Genomic DNA, 20,316 nt, shown 5'->3' with positions numbered 1-20,316 from the left:
ATGAATCCTTTATGGTGCTTCTCAGCTAAGCAGTTCCAACTCAAATGCCCTTTGAAAAACCACCAAAACGTATATATAGTTACACTAAACACAGTAAAGGACTTAGACTTGGTCTTAATATCTAAAATAGGTCAGGTTATCTAAATAAAAATATTTTGTTTACTATATTATTGATATTGTTTATCTCTTTCTTTTTGTTGTAGCCTGCTGTGGAATTAAGTACAGTCTAATCAAAGGGTTTTTTTGAAACACTTGACACATTACCCTCAAACTTCTTTAAAACTGTTGTAAAGTCACTGATTAGTGTCAGATAATTAACTGATCATTCCAATCAGGCACCGTACCAAAAATCCCTGAAAGTAGCTGCTGTGAAACCTCTGTTAAAAAAGAGAACACTGGATGCCTCTATACTGGCTAACTATCGACCAATCAGCAACCTTCCATTCATGGCCAAGATCATTGAGAAGGGGGTTTTCAACCAACTGAGTCAATTCTTAACATTCAACAAAATATTTGATAAATTTCAGTCAGGTTTTCATTCTCATCACAGCACTGAAACTGCTCTGATCAAAGTGATCAATGACATAAGGTTGAACACTGATTCAGGAAAAGTATCTGTTCTCATTCTATTGGATCTAAGTGCTGCATTTGACACTGTAGATCATACAATTTTGTTTGGCAGATTGCAAATATGGGTTGGACTAAATGGAAAAGCAATGCAATGGTTTAAGTCCTACTTGGAGGAGTGAAGTTATTTTGTAAGCATTGGAAACTTTGAATCTGACAGATTGCCATTGTCCTGTGGGGTTCCTCAGGGCTCTGTTCTTGGACCCCTTCTCTTTAGCCTTTATATGCTTCCTTTAGGACAAATATTACAGAACTGTAAGGTTGATTATCAGAGCTACGCAGATGACACACAACTATATCTATCACTGAACCCAGATGACCATGGTCCCATTGAGGTGTTGTGTGACTGTTTAGAAAAAGTAAACTGCTGGATGAGTGAAAACTTCCTTCAACTAAACCATGACAAGATGGAGGTGATTGTCTTTGGTAACAAGGAAAAGAGGACTGCTTTCAGCAATTATCTTGAGTCTGGATCTTTAAAAGCTAAAGACCAAGTCAAAAACCTTGGTGTTGTGATTGACTCAGAACTTACATTCAGCAGTCAGATCAAATCTATCACAAAAACAGCTTCTACCACCTAGAGAACATCTCCAGAGTGAAAGGTTTAATGACTCAGAAAAATCAGGAGAAACTGGTCCATGCTTTTATCTCCAGCAGACTGGACTATTGTAATGGTCTTCTGACAGGAATCCCCCAAAAGAGCATCAAACAGCTACAGCTGGTTCAGAACGCTGCAGCTCAGGTCTGAACCAGAACAAAGAGGTCAGAACACATTACTCCAGTTTTAAAGTCTTTACACTGGCTCCCAGTCAGCCTCAGAATAGACTTTAAAGTTCTGCTGCTGGTGTATAAATCTGTGAATGGGTTTGGTCCAGAATACATCAGTGAGATGTTAGTCAGGTATGAACCCAGCAGGTCTCTCAGATCTATGGACACAGGTCAGATAGTGGAGCCCAGAGCTCACAGTAAACATGGTGATGCTGCTTTTAGTTGTTATGCTGCAAAGAAGTGGAACAAACTGCAGCAGAGCTGAAGTCAGCATCACGTGAACATTTTTAAATCAAAGTTAAAAGCACTTTTTTTCTCTACTGCAACAGGTCAACACAGTTATTAAAACGTATTTTAATGCTGTAGTTTGTATTTTTACGTGCCCTTGAAAGCATAAGGTCTATGGATTGAGCCCACCATGGGCCACATTTCTAATTTTGTCTTTTTGGGGATGTCTAGAAAGTTGTAAAAATGTTCATTCTGCACCCGCCAGAGACATCGTCTCAACTTTAGGCCTTCACGTCATTTCAACGTTGGTCTGCTCAGCAGACGTATTCCAGACATCCCAAAAAAGAAAGATGGCCCATGGAGGGTTCGATGACTAGACCTTTAGCTTTCAAGCGCACCTCCTTTTCTGTTGACCTCCGTAACCACATGTAAACTAGGAGATCTCAGCATGTCGCATCAAATTAACGTTAAACTGAATCTTAATAACTGTGTTGCACTGTTGTGTTGGGAGTGTACCGTGAAGTGCAGCTGGTACACCTGCCATGACCGCGCGTTCGATCTCCGCCGCCGGGAGAGAACCAGCCATACATATCACCCAGGCAGGCATCGGTGAAGGGTGAAGAGGTGGGTGGAAGCGGCTGTGTGTGTCTCTGCTTGTGTATTGGTTGAGGTTACAAGGGGCGGGGTCAATTAGCATATGTGCGAAACATTTAAGTTAAACATTTAGATTTAATATTTACATTTAGATTTAGATTTAAACATTTAGATATAAGATTAAGCATTTAGATATGATATATAACATTTAGATTTAGATTTAACATATAATATTTACATTTAGATTTAAACATTTAGATTTAGATTTAATATTTAGATCTAGATTTAACATTTAGATATTACATATAACATTTACATTTAGATTAAATATTTAGATATAGATTTAATATTTAGATATAACATATACCATTTAGATTTAAATATTTAGATTTAATGCTATTTTTACCTCTATATATGTGGTTAAATGTTGTGTTAAATGTAGGAAAATGTGCTAAATATGAGAAAAGTGAGATAAATAATGAAAATGTGTTAGCTACAACTTTTATACTAAATTTTTACACTTGGCACCCTATAGTTGTTAGCATCTCTTATGATAACGCATCAGTTTGACCCATGACTTAAATCAGCTGTAAAATACAATAAAAACAAATATCTAAACTAATAATACAAATACATTTGACACTTTTAACACTCAAAACAATTGATACAAAACTAGAATTGCTATAACTGACAATTCTTATAAAACTTTCATGGCAATTACAATTACAAAGTTAATTGTTTAAACTCAGTTACAATTGAATTACAATTACGACAGCAACAGTTTTTTCGCGCAGCAAAAAATAGACTGGCGGTTAGCTTTACCATGTACTCTGAACAAAGGGCTAACTTTACCGCAGTACTAATATGAAAGCCATTCAGACTTATGATTTATGTTTTATCTTCAATATTTTTTGTATAATGTTTTATTCTGAAGTTGTGCCTCTGTTTTTTTGCCCTCTTGTGGTTATTGCAATATTTTCACATATAGAAAGTTTTGTTTTTGTTTTTTTTAAATAAAGTTTGGGAAGAAAAAAAAACTAAACCGGAAGTGTATCACACCAAAATCGGTCCTACGTGTTTCTTGTTCGATGCGCACAGACAGCACCTAAACCGTCCTCATCCTGCTTTAAACTCCTGTTTGAGTGATTCAGTGCGTGTATGTTTAGATGTCAGCACACGCATGTCGGATTGTGCAGATGAATGGCAGGTTGCTCGGCGAAGGAAAGGTGCGGCGAGGAAGTCCAAACCACTTCCGGTGTGTGCAGTCTCGAGCTGCCAGCACGAGCGTGTGGACGTGAAGAAAAGTGTGAAACGGATCACAGACACAGTGTAAGAACACATGTACCTCAGACACCTCAGAGCTGTGTGAACAAACCTTTGTTTATTTATATTTACAGAGCAGAGTTAAGATGTGAGCACATGTTAAAGGACTGGACAGGTCAGTGAGTAGATCATTATCAGCTTTCATATGGGGAGAGATTGGTCTCAAAAATATTTACTAATACATCCACAGTTTTCATGTGTTTTTTTTACAGTTTCACGTTTTTTACTTAGATTTTCACATTTTTTTTATTTTGTCGTATTTTTTAGATTTTCAACTGGGGTTTTTTTTTTTTTTTTTTTTTTTTTAAGATTTCCACATGTTTTTTTAGATTTTCACTTTATTTTAGATTTCTAAATGTTTTTCAGATTTCTAAATGTTTTTCAGATTTCTAAATGTTTTTTAGATTTCACGTGGTTTTTTTGAGATTTTCACCAGATTGTTAGATTTTCACACGTGTTTTTCAGATTTTTACCATTTTTTTTAGATTTTCACATGTTTTTCAGATTTTCATGTGTTTTTCAGATTTTTTTTTGGATTTTCACGTGTTTTTCAAATGTTCATTTTTTCACGCATTTTTTTAGATTTTCACGTGTTTTTTAGATTTCACGTGGTTTTTTGTTTTACGATTTTCAGATTTTCACCTGTGTATTTTTAGATTTTCACGTTTTTCAGATTTTTACCTGCTTTTTAGATTTTCATACATTTAGATTGTCTTGTTTTTCAGATTTTAATTATTTTTTTTTAGATTTTCACATGTATTTAGATTTTTCACACACCTTTTTTTTTTAGATTTTAACATGTTTTTCAGATTTTCACATTTTTTCAGAAATGTCATCGACACACAAATTACGCTTGTGAAAAACCTGAAAGAGCCATGTGAAGATTGTGGATATATTTGTGAATATCTCTCCCCATACTTCCACTCCAGCCTGCTGATTCTTCTCTGTGCTCAGATCATCTCCTGGCAGCAGCTTCCTCACTCCCAACGGCCATTCCAGGGAACAAGGAGCACAAGGAGAGAACATCAGCTCAACATCTGGAGTGCGTGTGTTTTGGCCTGGGCTCCTTCTCCACATGTATCTCAGCTCGTTACCAGCTGGCTCTGCTACTGCTGCTGCTGGATGCTGGGCAGGTCAGGAGTCGCACACTCACAGGGTGGCGTAGCTGTGGTGAATCAGCAGGTTTCTTTGTTTTTTTTCCTCACAGATCGACCTGCAGAACTGCTTTCTTTATGATCCGGTTTTCTCTCCGGCAGAGCAAGATGTGTTGAGAGAGCTGGGCTTGACTGTGCTCACAGAGAACGAGGTGAGGGGATGAGGAAACTATTCCAGAAATATTTCATTCATAAATAAAGGTATTTACAAGATAAATCTTACTCTGTAGAAATCACGATTGATGTTCCTATGAAAAACAATGCAGAATATAGTAAGTTTTAAAATTAAAAAACGCTTCAAAATACATAGATACATTACAAATTCAAAACTAATAATGAAAAAACATTTGGTTTAAAAGTATCGCTCTAAACACTCAAGGGCACTTTGCAAAGTGATACAAACATAATAAAATAACTTAAGGAACAACAATTATACAAAATTGCTCAGACATCCAACAGAAATGACATTATCAGAACACCAATAGTATATTTTAGAAATTAAAATTCCATACATACATTTTTGTGATTAGAATTGATTAAGTTACATTTTTGGGAATAATGACCAATATATTAATGAACTTTATTGAAGGAAAAATACCCTAAAAAAATGTAGAACATGGAAAATGTGTTATTAATAAATATTACATGATCAAAAATAGATGTTTTTCTGATGCAATGGTTTCTTATACTTTTTACACAAGCTTATTTTAACAGCTAATGCTTCTTTTAAGTCCTGTCTTCTGAATAAATGTTGTGTATTACAGTTTTAACTCTGTCCTCCAATGTAGCATTACAAATAAAATGTATTAATATTATGTTAATAGCAGGGGTGGAAAGTAACGAAATACATTTACTCTCGTTCCTGTAATTGAGTTGCTTTTTTGTACTTCTACTGTTTTGAGTACTTTCTAAAATCTAATTTTACTTTTACTTAAATAAATTTAATTTTAAGTAACAGTACTTCGTTACATTTGAAATAGATTCCGTTGCAGTGTAAAATAAATCCCGCATGTGGATGGGAGTCTGCTACATTTGTGCTATTGAACGTACCCTAGAGGTGTTGTTAGGATCAGCCAATAAAATGTGTGTATGTCTATGGCCTGCTCTGTTGAGTCACATGACGTCACTCACATTGCTGCATCGTGACAAAGCGAGAGCGCTAAATTCAGATGGAGAGCAGGAAACTTGAGAATCTGCCGTCTGAAATCATCAAAATGCCCATATTTTGTGTTGGTTACGCTAGGGATGTAACGATTCACTCAACTCCCAATACGATTCGGTTCACGATACAATTCTCTCACGATTTATTTTACAAAAAATGTAAACAAATGATGACTGAAAAACATTCCTTTATTTTTTTTGGGAAAATACTGTACTATTTTCTTTTTATTTTTTATTGTCAAAAGAATCCCTTGATTAACTATTCAAAACAATGCAATGTAACTAAAAAATAAATCTTAAAGAAATAAATGAATAATACAAATTAAGAAGAAGCCTATTACTTTAAATTCTGGTTCTATAGTAAACAATGCAAAACTGCATAATAGTTCTTTTTCTTTTTAAAAGTGCAACTGAAAATGTATGTTGTGCCCTAACAATTGGACTTAAAGTCCTGGTCACCCAGTGGTCGGTTGGCATGTAGAAATTCTTGGAGTGAAGAAGAGATGCTATGCTAGCAGACAGAGCTAATAGAAAAACGTGACTCTTACAGATATTCACGTAATATTACAGATATTCTTTTGGTGCTAAAGGGGTAAGGAATCATTTATGAACATGTTTAAGAGTAGAATGCTGCCAGAACGAAAGTAGTAGCAGATTCCACTCACTGTCAACACTTCTGGACAAGAGAAGGATATACAGCGCCCTCTGCTGCTTAAAAAAGTACTGCGATTCAATTTTCACAGTATCGATGTGAACCGTGATACATATTAATCGATTTTTAACAGCCTTACGATTAATCGTTACATCCCTTGTTTACGCTGCTCCAGTCGTTCTAACTGAGAAAAGGTAAAGAGATTTTATAGAGAACCGAAGATTGTCGTTCACAAAGGTGAGAAATGTAAAAAGCTCACAGAACAACGCTGTAAAAAGTGGATTTTAAACCTACGTCTGTGGTCGGGAGGAGCAGAGTCTGCTGATGCTGTAGCGACCACTTCATAAGGTATGTTAGCGAGCTAACTTTGTTTTTGTGGCTGTTTATATAGCATTAGGTTGTCATTAAATGCTCATTTACTATTATTTATTTTATTTCTTTCACCCCTGCTGCACACTGTGCACATAAAGCTGAACACCCTAATGTTATTTCACTACATGTCATAAAGTCCTACTTAGTAGTAGTATATATATATATATATATATATATATATATGTGTGTGTGTGTGACAAACAAACCTCATGTATCCTTGACTGTCAGACTAACGTTGTCAAGATGTTTTGCATGTTTGTTTACATTATAGCTGTTAGTGCTGAGGACGTTGTGAACCCACCTGCTCAGAAGTGCGCAGTGTACCCCCCGAAGTTCTCTTTAATGCCCCCCATTTAATATTGCCTGGCTCCGACTCTCTCTTATGCGTACGGCACGGTCAGAGCTGCCGTGGAGGTGCGCACATTATCTCGCCAGGTTTTTTTTAATAAGTCCCAAACGTTGCTTATAAGTGGTGTACGCTTTTTTACGTACGCAGCGTTTATAAATGAGACCCCTAAAGAATGGTTCTGTTAGTTGTAAATGTCTGCACTGACACAAGCACCGTTACCTCTCATACATTTTTTTTATGTTTTCTTTGATGTTTATGCACAATTTAAGCATAATAATGTAATCTGTTTATTAGACAGTTTGTTCTAAATGCATAAATGCAGTTTTTGACATTCTACCTAGAATGTTTTATAGACTTTATATAACATGCTGTACGTGTTTCTTGCTTTCAGAGATTCCTAAAGATAGGAAATGTTTTATTGGATGCTCTGACACATTGGATGTATTGACACAAGCGCTTACATCATCGAATTGACATTTATTTTATTTTATTTATCCAGGTTAGCCTCTGTTCTCATGCAAGTTATTTTTAAATGGTGTTCTTTAGTAATATAGATCGTAGTTTGATCTTTATACACGTTTTTGTACTTTTTTATTGCATGTGAGAGATGCCACCCCCCCAAAAAAAAAAAAAAAGACTTTGACTTAGATTTTTACACGAGTAACTTTACTTCTACTTAAGTGAAATGTAATCAAAGTAACAGTACTTCTACTTAAGTAGATTTTTTTCTGTACTCTTTCCACCCCTGGTTAATAAAGAAAAACTAATAAATACTAAATGATTATAAGACACAGAGGGGTTATTATTCCAAGTCAATTCACAAATGACCCACGCACTTCGATCTCAAATAATTCTGAAATTTTTATCAATTGTTCCGTGATTATTCAATAGAAACCCTACATTTTTAGTTTGATAGGATGAATACTTTAGAGATTTAGTGAGGGGGTGGATTTCTGTGCGTCATTATTTTTCTGCCGTTTTCAGATTCTAATATCTCAGGAACTACATCACATGGGAAACTGACATGTGGTACAGTAATACAGCTCAACGTACTCTCTCAGAATATCTAAAAATATCTGCTATACATTGTGTCTGATGGACATGATGAGACAAATTTGAAAAAAATGTTGTCTGGGTTTGAGGCTGGAACATGTTTGGTCCTTCAGTAAACAACTTAACCTCAGCTCCCTGTGATTGAATCAGCTTTAAGCTATGAACATAGACTGTTCACATCACTAATGGTTAGTCACAATTATGCATTTGTTCTTTGGTGACAGTCTCTTAAAATCAGAAAAATACTTTTAAAAACATTTTTTTTTTACTGGCAATAACTGTATGTGGGAAAAATCTGATCTGTTTTAATTTATAGAATAAAGGTTACTCTTTATTGGATATAAAACCATTTTTCTGTTTGAGAATTCTTCATTTTTTTTATTTGGAACCCAACTATGAGTTATTTCACTATTCGCAAATATTAAAAATCCTTTACATGAGGTCATTGTAGTTTGTCTCTGTGTCTTATCATTTATTGTTATTTAGATTTTCACTTGTAACATTCTCTTTTTTGGGGGATGTTTCTCTTTGAAAATACATTAATATATATCCAATGTTCATAATTATACTGGTCATTATTCCCAAAATATGGAATCCTTTTAAATCACAAAAATGTACTGTATGTATGGAAATACATTTTTTTAAAATACTGTTGGTTTTCATTTCTGCTGTATCTCTGAGAAATCCTAATCAACAAAATCCTCCCCAAATTAAGTCACAAATTCAGTCGTGGATTGTGTTTGTATTGGTTTAAATTAATGCACACGTAGAATCCAACCTAGACATTGTTGTTTAGTATTATCCCAGAAAGCTGTGCATTAACGGACAGATTTTTGTCTCATTGTAACAAACAGGAGGGGAAGCGTCTTGTAACGCGGCCCACACTGTTCTACCTGATGCATTGTGGGAAAGCGCTCTACAACAACCTCCTGTGGAGGAACTGGAGTTTGGAGCGTCTGTCTTCATTGGTGATCATTGGAAACAGCTTCAGTGGCATGACGGAGAGGTTTGTAGCAGAACTAATGCCGATTTTTCATTTCAAAATATTCTCAATTCTGTTTCATAGTCGACCTGTTTCCCATTCATCCTCTTTGCTTATTAAGATGTCTTTATTCTAAAACTTCCTCACATCGTACCAAACATGCAAAATATCAAGTCAACTACTCTTATTACTTTAATATTTATACGCTTCCGATGACTTGGTGGGTTAAGCTGAAATCACACACGATTATATGGAATCAGAACAGTATCATAATGAATGAACTCTTGCAGAGTTTTTCCACGAATGCACATGCTTTGTTTCTCAAATATATATTTTATGCAAACTTGTAATATAAAATATGAAATGCACATGCTCTACTTCACAAATATTATTTTGTGGCACACTTGTAATATAAATCCTGAAATGATGCAAATTGCTGAATGTGCATTTACAAACTGCTTCTCTGCTGTGAAACATCTGCGTTTTTGTGAGAGAAATGTGTGGTGAATTATGAGACTGCCCTGACGTCGCGGGTCAATGAACATCGCCATTGGCTGATAAAACTGATTGACAAATTGCTTTCAGCCAATCATATGGCTTCTTACATTTTCTCTACACTCTTGTTTGAACACTGCGTATGCGCGCACACATATCAGTAGCTCTGCAATTGGTTTAAACCCTAGAACTCACAATATTAACAAATATATCCACAAATTTCCACATGTATTTTTCACATGCGTAATGTGTGTGTTGATGTTCATGAAAAACATGTGAAAATCTTAAAAACACATGTTAAAATCAGAAAAATGAGAAAATCTGAAACACGCGTGTGAAAATTTGAATACGTGAAAATCTGAAAAAAACTGGAAAATCTGAAAAACGTGAAAATCTTAAAAACCCATGATAAAATTTTTTTTAACACATGTTGAAAATCTAACAAAAAAATGTGTGATATAAAAACACGTGAAAGTCTAAGAAAAAAAATTGGAAAAAAATCCATGTTGAAATTTAAAAAAAAATGTGAAAATCTTAAAAACACATGATAAAAAAATCTAAAAAAAAACACTTGAAAATCTCAAAAAAATCCATGTTGAAATCTAAAAAAACACGTGAAAATCTAAAAATAGCACGTGAAAATTGTGGATAAATTTGTGAATATGTTTGAGACACTGATGACTGTTGTGTCTGCAGGGCCATTGACAGAGAGTTCAAACAGGACTACAGCTACATCAGTCAGGCTGCTGGTTGGTGTGAAGAGAGGCTGCTGTCCTGCCCGTCTCGTCTCTCTGACGTGTTTGGTGATACGTCTCTCATCAGTTTTCCCGCTTGCAGCCTCAATGGACTCCCACAGTCTATGTGGGCGGAGCCATCTGAACCACAGTACCAGAACTGCTCCGACCTGGAGATCATACTCAGAGACACTCAAAGCTGAGGCAGGACGAGTGATACGCTTAGATATGTTTAAGTTTTAAAAAAAAGTTGTTTCATGAATCTAATAATTATCATCAAACATCATAATTCTATGGACATTTTTATAAGTTTGTACAAATAATAAAACTTACACAACGAATACACAAGCTCCTTTCCTGTACCATCATGATAAAGCAGTGGAGTGCTCTGATGCTGTGATTTTCAGATTGGGGTAAGTGTACCCTAGGGGTACACAACGGCACTACAGGGGGAACTTCAGAGAGAGTGGAAAATTAACCAACGAAAGCATTAAAACTACTATTATAATATCATTATAGTTTTATAATAGGTTCATTTTTAGTTAAAATTATAAATATTATTATAGAAATGAGTTTGTCTTGGTCCCACACCAGGCAGGTTTTAAAAACCACAGAAATTGGTTAAAAATTGCAAATTAAAGTGGCAAAAAACAGACAGAAAAAGTGATGAAAATGGTTCAAAGTGTCAGTAGTGGAACAATAATTTTAAACTGGTAAATAATGGGCATGACAAATTGTGAATATGGTTAAAATGGCCAAAAAAAAAAGAAAAAAGCATAGAATATGATGAAATGAGGTTAAAAGTGTCAGAGTCAACATACTGTATGTGACAATAGGTGGGAAAAGTGGTGATAAAAGTTTACAAGTGTTGAAAATGTTTTTAAAGGGGAAAAAATGCAGAAAAGGCATTGAAATTAGATAAAGTTGCAGAAATTGGAGTAATGTAGCAAAAATACATTAAAAGGACCGAAAACATGGCAAGAAAAACTGATGAAAATAATTTAAAATATGGCAAGTTTAATTTAGTTGTAGGAAAATGGTTAAAAAAAAAAAAAAAGCAAAAAATGGGCTCAAGGTGTTCAAAAATATTCTGCGTTCAGGCAAATGTGGCCCAAATCCCATCTTTTGGTGATCAAGTGACTAGATCTGATTTTTTTTTTTTTTAAATCAGTGTGAACACTCAAATACAACCCATATCTCACTTTTTCAAATCAGACTCAGGCCACTTTCATATGTGGCAAAATTAAGATTAATCAACTAAATCCCCAAAGTATTATTTTCAAAATTGATTTCCTGTAGTATATAAAAGACCACCCAATGAAGATTATCTGTGTTTTTCAGGTTTCTCCTGTTTTTTTATAGATGGTATTGAAAGAAATGTTGTAATATTTAATTGAAAAGTGTTTTCCCTCAGTTTGTCTGATGTAATAGATAAAAGTGAACCTCATAAACCTTATCAAATGTTTTCAGATCATCAGGGCTTTTTGAAGCAGCTTGAAAATTTAAAAAAATAACAAAGAATAATCAATATAATATACATGAAATCAAAAATATACAAAACATTTTGGTTTAGCATCAAACAGCTACAGCTGGTTCAGAACGCTGCAGCTCGGGTCTTAACCAGAACAAAGAGCTCAGAACAAAAAGTTGAGTTTTAAAGTCTTTACACTGGCTCCCAGTCAGCCTCAGAATAGACTTTAAAGTTCTGCTGCTGGTGTATAAATGTGTGAATGGGTTTGGTCCAGAATACATCAGTGACATGTTAGTCAGGTATGAACCCAGCAGGTCTCTCAGATCTATGGACACAGGTCAGATAGTGGAGCCCAGAGCTCACAGTAACCATGGTGATGCTTTTAGTTGTTATGCTGCAAAGAAGTGGAACAAACTGCAGCAGAGCTGAAGTGTATGGAGTGGTGGCCTAGTGGTTAAGGACGCTGGCCTCACCTGGGCTATCACTGTGGGATGTTGAGCAAGTCCCTTAAGTCCCCGAATAGCTCCCCAGGTGCCGCAAAAATGGCTGCCAACTGTTCCCCAAGGAATGGTTAGTGAATTTCTCCATTGTGAGATAAAGTATACAAAAAAGAAAATGAAATGCGCTATACAAATAAATTTGCCTTGCCTATATAAGAGTAGTAGTATGACCAAATGAAGACCATCAGTGTCCGCATTAAAATTGGTCACGTTCACTTTGTTGACGGTCCCTGCGCAACGTCGCATTGTCAGCTGCTCATAAGAAACACTCGCAAATTTCCAGCTGAAATGACGAATAATTGTATTGAAGATCAGCTCGTTGCAGCTTGTAGCTCATTGACTATCTCATAACGGTTAGAATGAGACTTTTTTTGGATCATAGTAACGTTTCATTGCAGAGTTATTGGACAGTCAATTGCGACTGTGCCAATATTTCTCACTTTACTGAAGTGCTTGAATGATCATAAATGGTCTGTTTTTAAAAGCAAATCAACGTCATAAAAAGCCAGAACATTATTTGGCTCTTTTTTTTTCTAATTTTTCCTCCTCCTCTCCACCTAATCCTTCATTCTCTGGCTCCGCTGCTCAAAAACTTTGAGACAAACACGACAATGCGCATGCGGGTCAGATTGGAGACTCAAACCGTTCACACTGGAGTCTGATACAGGTCACATTTAAAATGGTAACGTGAACGGATGAACAAAAAATCGGAATTGAGCATTAAGGCTTTCAATGTGAACGTATAGTTTCTTGAAGGCATCTAGCGACCCTCTCCAATTGTCTCGTGACCGCATGTTGAGAATCCTTGCCTTAGAGAAGGTACGCTTGATTTGTTTACCTAGCTGTCCAAAAATGATATTACGAGGGATGCACCGATACTGGTATCGGGTATCAGACCGATGCTGTGCTAGTATACTCGTACTTTTTAAAGTTTCTCGATACCAGGAACAGATACCCATTCCATGCATGCATTACTTTGAATGGTGGCCTGTCATTTCTAGTGTATTTTTCAGGATTGGCCGCCAGACAGTGCCAACGAGTTGAACTGATTTATTTCATTCACATGTGGACACAATGCAATAATTTTATTATAGTTTTGTTAATCTGACAGCTGGAGACTGTGCCAAAGAGTTTATTTTGTTTGATTCAAAAGTGAAAACTCTGCAATAGTTTCACGTTTCTTTTTCACTTGAAATACTCGTTTTATAGTAATCCTTTTGAATATTTTTTAAATCTAATATGTTATTATTTTGGATCCAAGTATCGATATTGTAATGGTTTGGGAAAAAGTGGTGGCAGTGCATCTCTAGATATTAGTATTTTGTGTGCACGTTAAGTGCATTATGTGTGCCTGAATCCAGCAAGTTCATTTTGTCTTCTTTTTGAATTTGTTAAAGTTTTCTTTTATTCAGACATCTTTTTTTCAGAAAATTCACTTTAATCTCCTGACATGTTTTAACTGTCAACTGCCAGTCTTCCTCAGAGGAGTCTGCTGATTGCTGCAGAAAGAACTCAATAGGGACACATCAAAGAGATCAGCAGATGCCTCTGAGGAAGACTAAATTATCTGAAAAAAGTTGTCTGAATAAAAGAAAACTTTAACATATTGTGTACATGAAGTATTGTTTTGTGCTAAATTATTATTATTAGGGCCCGAGCACAATGGTGCATAGGACCCTATTGTAATGTACCTCATTTTTATTATTATTATTATTCAAATTATTTTATTTTATGACCAAATGATCCCATTTTTGAGGGCCTAAACACATTCAAAAACTTTGAATGGCTATTAGGACTTGCAAATAAATTTATATTTTGGGGGAATTGGTCATGTGGATGGCAAAATGACTCAATGGCGCCCCCTTGAAAATTATATTTGCTCCCAGCTGGCACTGATGACATCATCACTGTGGAACTTCTGCAAAATTCTAACATCATCACTCTCTAAAAGTGATGACATCATCATCACAGACAGACAGAGATTCCTTGCTTTTTATAGAGAGACACATCTTGCATCCAACACTGCACTGTTAAAATACTTCACACATTCATATTTTTATTTTAAACATACATGATTATTTGGTTGTGTTATAAAACAATCTTGACAAAAAAGTTCAGCCTTTATAGATTGAAATATTCCTCTTAGCAGCCTGTTTGCTTGGATGATGTGCTACGCTTATGGAAGTTATTAAGAGTTTGTAGAGCTAAGTAGATGCTAAATAATTATAGCAGCTTTCATTTGTATGCCAAAAAAAAAAAAAAAAAAAAAAATGAATTATGGTTTGGTTTAATCCAACTGTCATTCATAGTCATAGCGCCACCTATTGGTAAAAGGAAATCATAGGCATATTTGGACAGAATATTGCAATAAAGTTTGTGATCTAATCCTTAAAAATGGTCAGCTACGTCTCAACACTTTAAAATTTCTCCCACACCCCGACATGCAACACACCTCAACGTCCGTCATGTCCCGACATGTGTGTGGTTGCGAGGGCCCGTTCAACGCTGCTTTAATTATCATTTTTGACCATGTCTTGAGGCTTTGTATGATACCTCCCTAAACTGAGTTCTTACGCTAAGACATTGATTACTTTGTTCAAAGTGAACAAAATGGTAGAAAATTTGGTTAAATGGGATTTTAAAAACCACAGAGATTGGTTAAAAAGTTGCAAATTAGAGTGGCCACAAACAGACAGAAAAAGTGGGAAAAAAAAGTTAAAAGTGTCAATATTGGCTTAAAGGTGGCAGAAATGTGGTAAGGTCGGATTGGGATAATATCATTTAAAAAGTAGAAACAATTAGTTTAAACTGGCATATAATGTGCATGCCAAATTGTGAATGTGGTTAAATTGGTAAAAAATAAATATGCACGAAATATGGTGAAAATAGGTTAAAAGTGACAATAATGGGTCAACACGTACGACATTTGGTGGGAAGGGTTTATTAGTGGTGAAAATGTCTTGAAAGTGGAAAACGTGCAGAAAATGCATTGAAATTTATTTATTTTATATGGCAAGAAAAATTGATTAAAATTGGTTAAAATGCGGCAATATAGTGTAGTTGCTAAAAAAGGTTAAAAATAAGCAAAAATTGTTAAAAAAATATTCTTAGCTCCCTGCTTTATGGAACTTTTATTGTTAAGTAGTTCACGTGTTAACCAAAGGGAATTCCCTGATTTCTTCTTTCCAAATGAATTACTGATTTGTATTGTGAACATCTTTTTAAATAGTGTATTTTATGTCAGTGATAGAAGTAAAGCGAGGAGGACATGGTTTAACACACTGAAGTGAAAGGTTTATTGTTGGAGGGGATGGGTAGGGGGGAAATACAGCAAGGTTGATGAGTAAAGCCTCTCCCATGCAGCATCAGTGATAGTGTAACATCATCAGCAGTAAAGCTCCTCCTCTGTCTATCCCTGACCTATTACAGCACAGATCATGGGAGAGTTTCATCTTACATCTTACAGCAGTGAATGTGATCAACGCGTGTGCAGATGCTCTGTGGTCACTCCTCAGCTACGCCGTTGGCTGTGACAACATCTGGAACTCCGTTAACTGCTGCTTTAGCTCGTGCACCGTTGGCCACGGTCGACTTGGAAACGACGACATCTGCCCACGTCAGAGGACTTTTAGGGATTTTAGGGCTGATGGCCACTTCTGCCTCTCCGTTCATCTCCCCATTTAGCTGCTCTGACTTCATCTCATCTGGTGCTTCATTCCCTGTCTGCGCCTCAACGCTCTCGCCTCCTCCATCATGCTGACTTTGCTTTTCTTCATGACTGTGGGCTGAATCTGTGGCACAGGTTTCCACAGAGCCCTCAGCCTCCTGTTGGCTCTCCTCTGACGGTTTTCCTCCTTGCTCAGCTTCCTTCCCACTTCCTGTTTCCTGATCATGGCGTTTTCTTTCTCCGTTCACAGTTTCCAGGGCGATGAGTTTGCTCATCAGCTCGATTTCCACTTCCTTCCTGGCTGCTGCTTTTCGCTCTTTATGCTTCCGTTTGTACTCCTGAAACTTGTCACTATAGTGAAGATGAAAAAAGGTAAATTACAGTCACGAGGAGGTTTCCATGTTGAAGAAACAATCAACTCTGACAAATCAACAGGTCCAAATGTGTTTAAAGCAGTGGGTGACCCCATTTTGATATCACACATTTCTGGCGACTTTTTTTAAGAACAGTATTTTTTGATAATGTTTGGGATATAGTGTTACAAGTAGCACTATGGTAATGTTTAGTACTTTTGTACTGTATTTTTTTTAAAAAAAGCTCGATTTATATTTGAGGAAGTGAAAGTATAGAATACCGTTGAGATTGTGTGATGGTGTTTTAATTTGAAAAATAATAATTAAAAAGATTTTAAAAATACATTTTGTATTTTTTATCATTATTTGCTATTTAATTTTTCTGCTGTATTTAAACTAGATTTATATGTGTGGAAGTAATTAGATTTTTATTATTATTTAATTATATTTTTCTACTGTATTTTTTTTAAAATAGATTTATATTTGAAGAAGTGAAAGTATAGAATACAGTTGTTTGAGATTGTCATGGATGTTTTAATTTAAAATATAATAATAAATAAATAAATAAAAATATTATCTTTTTTATTATTATTGAATCATTTAATTAACTATTTAATTTTTCTACATATATTTTTTACACTAGTTTTATATTTGAGCAAGTGAAAGTATAGAATGCAATTGTTTGAGATTGTGTGATGGTGTTTTAATTTGAAAACGAATGATGATTTAAAAAAAATACAAAAATATTATCTTTATTGTTCTTATAATTTATTAACTATTAAACATTTAATGTTTTTACTGTATTCTCTTTAACTAGATTTTTATTTGAAGAAGTGAAAGTATAGAATACGGTTGTTTGAGTTGTGAAATTTACTATTATTATTATTATTATTATTATTATTATTATTATTATTATTATTATTATTACCACTGAATTATGAATAAAATATACAAAAACCAAGTTGAGAGTTAATCATTTCTAGTGAGCTTTTTTTTGTCTTGCCACCCAGTGGTTTTGCTGAGATACATAACTGTAGTGAATGATTGATTAAAGGGTTGACTTTAACTTACATTAATTATATTCCAAATAACAATTTTTTTTTGTAAAAAAAAAGTAAACAAAAATCTTATGACAAAGAGTGATAAAAATGCATGTATTATAGCATAAAAATGAAACTTTGGTCTGTATCTGTGTTGCTTTTTGTTACTATGAGAAAATGTCAAGAATTATTTAAAAAAAAACTTAAAAAATAAAAAATCTAATAAGTAGGGGGAATTCAAAAAAATGCGTTGATTATGGGCGGGGCTCTGACATTTTTCAGCAAAATACACCAAATTTAAATCCTAAAATGTTGTAAGTTAACCAGAATCAATGAACAGCAAAACTTAATACACAAATAAATAAGCATTCAGCAGAAAAAAAAAGTGGTTTTGGGGTTTATTATAGATCTTTTGGACAAAAACAAATGACGGAAATATATTTGGTTAAATTGAGCAGTAATTCAAAAGTTTCTGAGCAAATTACAGTACTTTAATTTATTTATCTAAATGTAATATCTTAAGAATGTGTGGGCTTAAAACACAGCTTGTATTTTCTGGTGTAAAACAGATGTTCTTAACACATCAGTGAAAAACCCATTTTTAGTAGGTGTTACTTTAAACAAGATTCTAGTTCCTTACACAGTTTGGAGCATTAATGATTTTCTTGTTAAGGAGGTAGTCCAAAGTAAACTTTATTTCTATACTTTTTGAAGGATGTTTAAATCATTTGAACATCTGTGGGTTTAAATATTCAGTTCTGATTTTTGACTTTTGAATAAAGCAGTTAGGCTTGATCATTTTTCCATTAAATTCATGTGCAGATGCAGCTGATTAGTGAGAAGTATCTGGACCATGGCACACATAGGGAAGTGAATACAATACAAATACAAAGGGGAAACGTGACTAACTCTTTGTCTTGCTGTAATTTCTTCACCAGACAAGGAGGGCAGGGGTTGGCTCAGTTCTATTTTTGTTCTACTTTGTTCCTGGTATTAATGTCACCTCACGCATACTGATACAGATCTTTTTGTGTTAACTCCCAAAATCTTCCTTTGTGTTTGCAGCAACTGACAGTAAAAACACCAGAAATGTGTTGGGGAGTCACTTTGGCAGAGTTTTTATGGCAAACACAAGAAATCCCAGTAAGAATGAAGTAAAAACACTTCTATGCATCTCTCTACAGGACTCGCGTTTGATACACTGACGTCATTAGTAACAGCTTGAGCTGTGAACACAGCATCGCTGCCCGACCCGCTGTACTGTCCTCTGGAGCAGAGAGAGAGACAGGCTTGAAGCATCCACTGTTGAATCAATCTCTTTTCTGCACAAGAACATGGATTATTCTTATATTTGATACCTGGATAATGTAAATAGATCCACTGTCTCTTGCGCACACTGCGCCTAACGTGCGCTTGTTACCCCGTACGCTGATCTGTTCTGTTGACATTACAGGGCCCATGTTACGCTAAATCAACTTTTCTGTGCTTTAAACATCATAAAGTGCTATTAGGGCTTCATACACATGTCTAAAGTGTGTTTTTCATTGATTCCCTCAATCATTAGTTAGAGGGTGATTTGCTCCTTTCTTACTGCAGGGTGAGCCCAAACACCTCGCTACAATTTGATGACGCGTTCCCACTTTGATGACGAATTTGACGTAGCACTGAGCTGGAGAAGCCGCGCCTCCAGGAAGCTCTCTGCCGTGATTGACATGTAAACAGACACGGCCACGAAGGTGGGCATTTCAGCGTCCTTCGCACAGTGTTATGTATGAATTTTCTACAGTATATGTACTGTATGTACCAGTCAACCCCCACGCTCTGTCTCGTGTTTATAAAGCAGCATGAGCTTGGCTACGGAGTGGGTGGGAGGAGGGTGGGCCGTCCTCTGGCCCTACGTCACCCTGCGGGGAGGAGGAAGTCAGTGTCCCCTCTATAGACACGCCCACTCATGAATATGCATAAGTAGGATGCAAATCAGCCTGTTTGTGTAGAGTTGTTCAGAAAATTACTTTTCAGAGGCTAAAACTGTTTGCGAAAATAAACCTCAAATACTATGTTTTTGGGGTTCTTAGAACAAACGGGGACGGGTGAAAAATAGCATGACATGGGACCTTTAACAACTGTCTGTTAATTAAAGCAGGCTTACCACTAAAACAAGCGTAAATATGTTATTTGTATGAGGAAAAAAGACAATTTTTAATTGTCGGATTCGGGTCAGGCACCGATATAAATACCTAATGTGTATCAGACCTGTCAGTTTTGGTTTTGCTCCGTCTGGTTTGGTCAAAGAGCTAAAGTTCATATCATTAATGGTCTGTGTTTAAAAGCAAAATTGGCACCAAAACATTATTTGGCTCATTTTTTTCTTTTTCTTTTTCTCTATCCTCGTCCTCCTCTCCACCTACTCATTCATTCCACGGCTCAACTGCACAAAACGTTTGAGAAAAACGCCATAATGTGCATGCGTGTCAGATTGGAGCCGCAAACCGTTCACGCTGGAGCCTGATAAAGGTCACATTTTAAATGGTAATGTATGAACGGACAAACAAAAAATCGGATCCGAGCAAAAAACATCGGAATTGAGCATTAAGGCTTGCAGTGTGAACGTAGCCTTAGAGGGTCATTACAGTGGAGTACGGTGGACATGTTAGGACATCTTCAGGTCTCATGGATCAGGAAAACCTCTGTCAGACCAAACTGATGAATGACTCAGCAAAACCGTCGTCAAATGAAATGGCCTCAGGCTTCAAAATAAAAGCCGTCAGACTCAACCGCCTCAGAATGTGAAAC

The 20,316-nt window shown here is 35.6% G+C and overlaps 2 protein-coding genes across 2 annotated transcripts in view; one reads left to right on the top strand and one right to left on the bottom strand.

The window, feature by feature from the left end:
* The first annotated feature begins 3,273 nt into the window (after positions 1-3,273).
* srrd (SRR1 domain containing) lies at positions 3,274-10,833 on the top strand. The gene is made up of 6 exons (XM_028457940.1): positions 3,274-3,546; positions 3,615-3,655; positions 4,495-4,673; positions 4,748-4,846; positions 9,136-9,287; positions 10,455-10,833. Exons 1-6 carry the CDS (start codon positions 3,398-3,400, stop codon positions 10,693-10,695), a joined length of 861 nt encoding a protein of 286 aa, XP_028313741.1. The 5' UTR covers positions 3,274-3,397; the 3' UTR covers positions 10,696-10,833.
* Positions 10,834-15,735: 4,902 nt separating this feature from the next.
* LOC114469791 (clustered mitochondria protein homolog) overlaps positions 15,736-20,316 on the bottom strand; it is a 36,769-nt gene continuing 32,188 nt past the window's right edge. Inside the window, exon 28 of the mRNA XM_028457601.1 lies at positions 15,736-16,481. Coding sequence (XP_028313402.1) covers positions 15,968-16,481 — 514 coding nt within the window. The 3' untranslated portion in view covers positions 15,736-15,967. The remainder of the gene's footprint in view (positions 16,482-20,316) is intronic.

This window comes from Gouania willdenowi, chromosome 9 (assembly GCF_900634775.1).
Source record: "Gouania willdenowi chromosome 9, fGouWil2.1, whole genome shotgun sequence".
In the NCBI taxonomy this organism is placed as follows: Eukaryota; Metazoa; Chordata; class Actinopteri; order Blenniiformes; family Gobiesocidae; genus Gouania; species Gouania willdenowi.
The sequence above is the reverse complement of the archived record's forward strand: the minus strand, read 5'-3'. Positions and strand labels throughout refer to the sequence as shown.

Bases quoted from the DNA above. Each gene is read 5' to 3' on its own strand.
- srrd (XM_028457940.1), top strand. From the start codon at position 3,398: ATGTCGGATTGTGCAGATGAATGGCAGGTTGCTCGGCGAAGGAAAGGT. The intron at 3,547-3,614 runs GTAAGAACACAT...TTATATTTACAG, and splicing joins AAACGGATCACAGACACAGT to AGCAGAGTTAAGATGTGAGC. The intron at 4,674-4,747 runs GTCAGGAGTCGC...TTTTCCTCACAG, and splicing joins TGCTGCTGGATGCTGGGCAG to ATCGACCTGCAGAACTGCTT.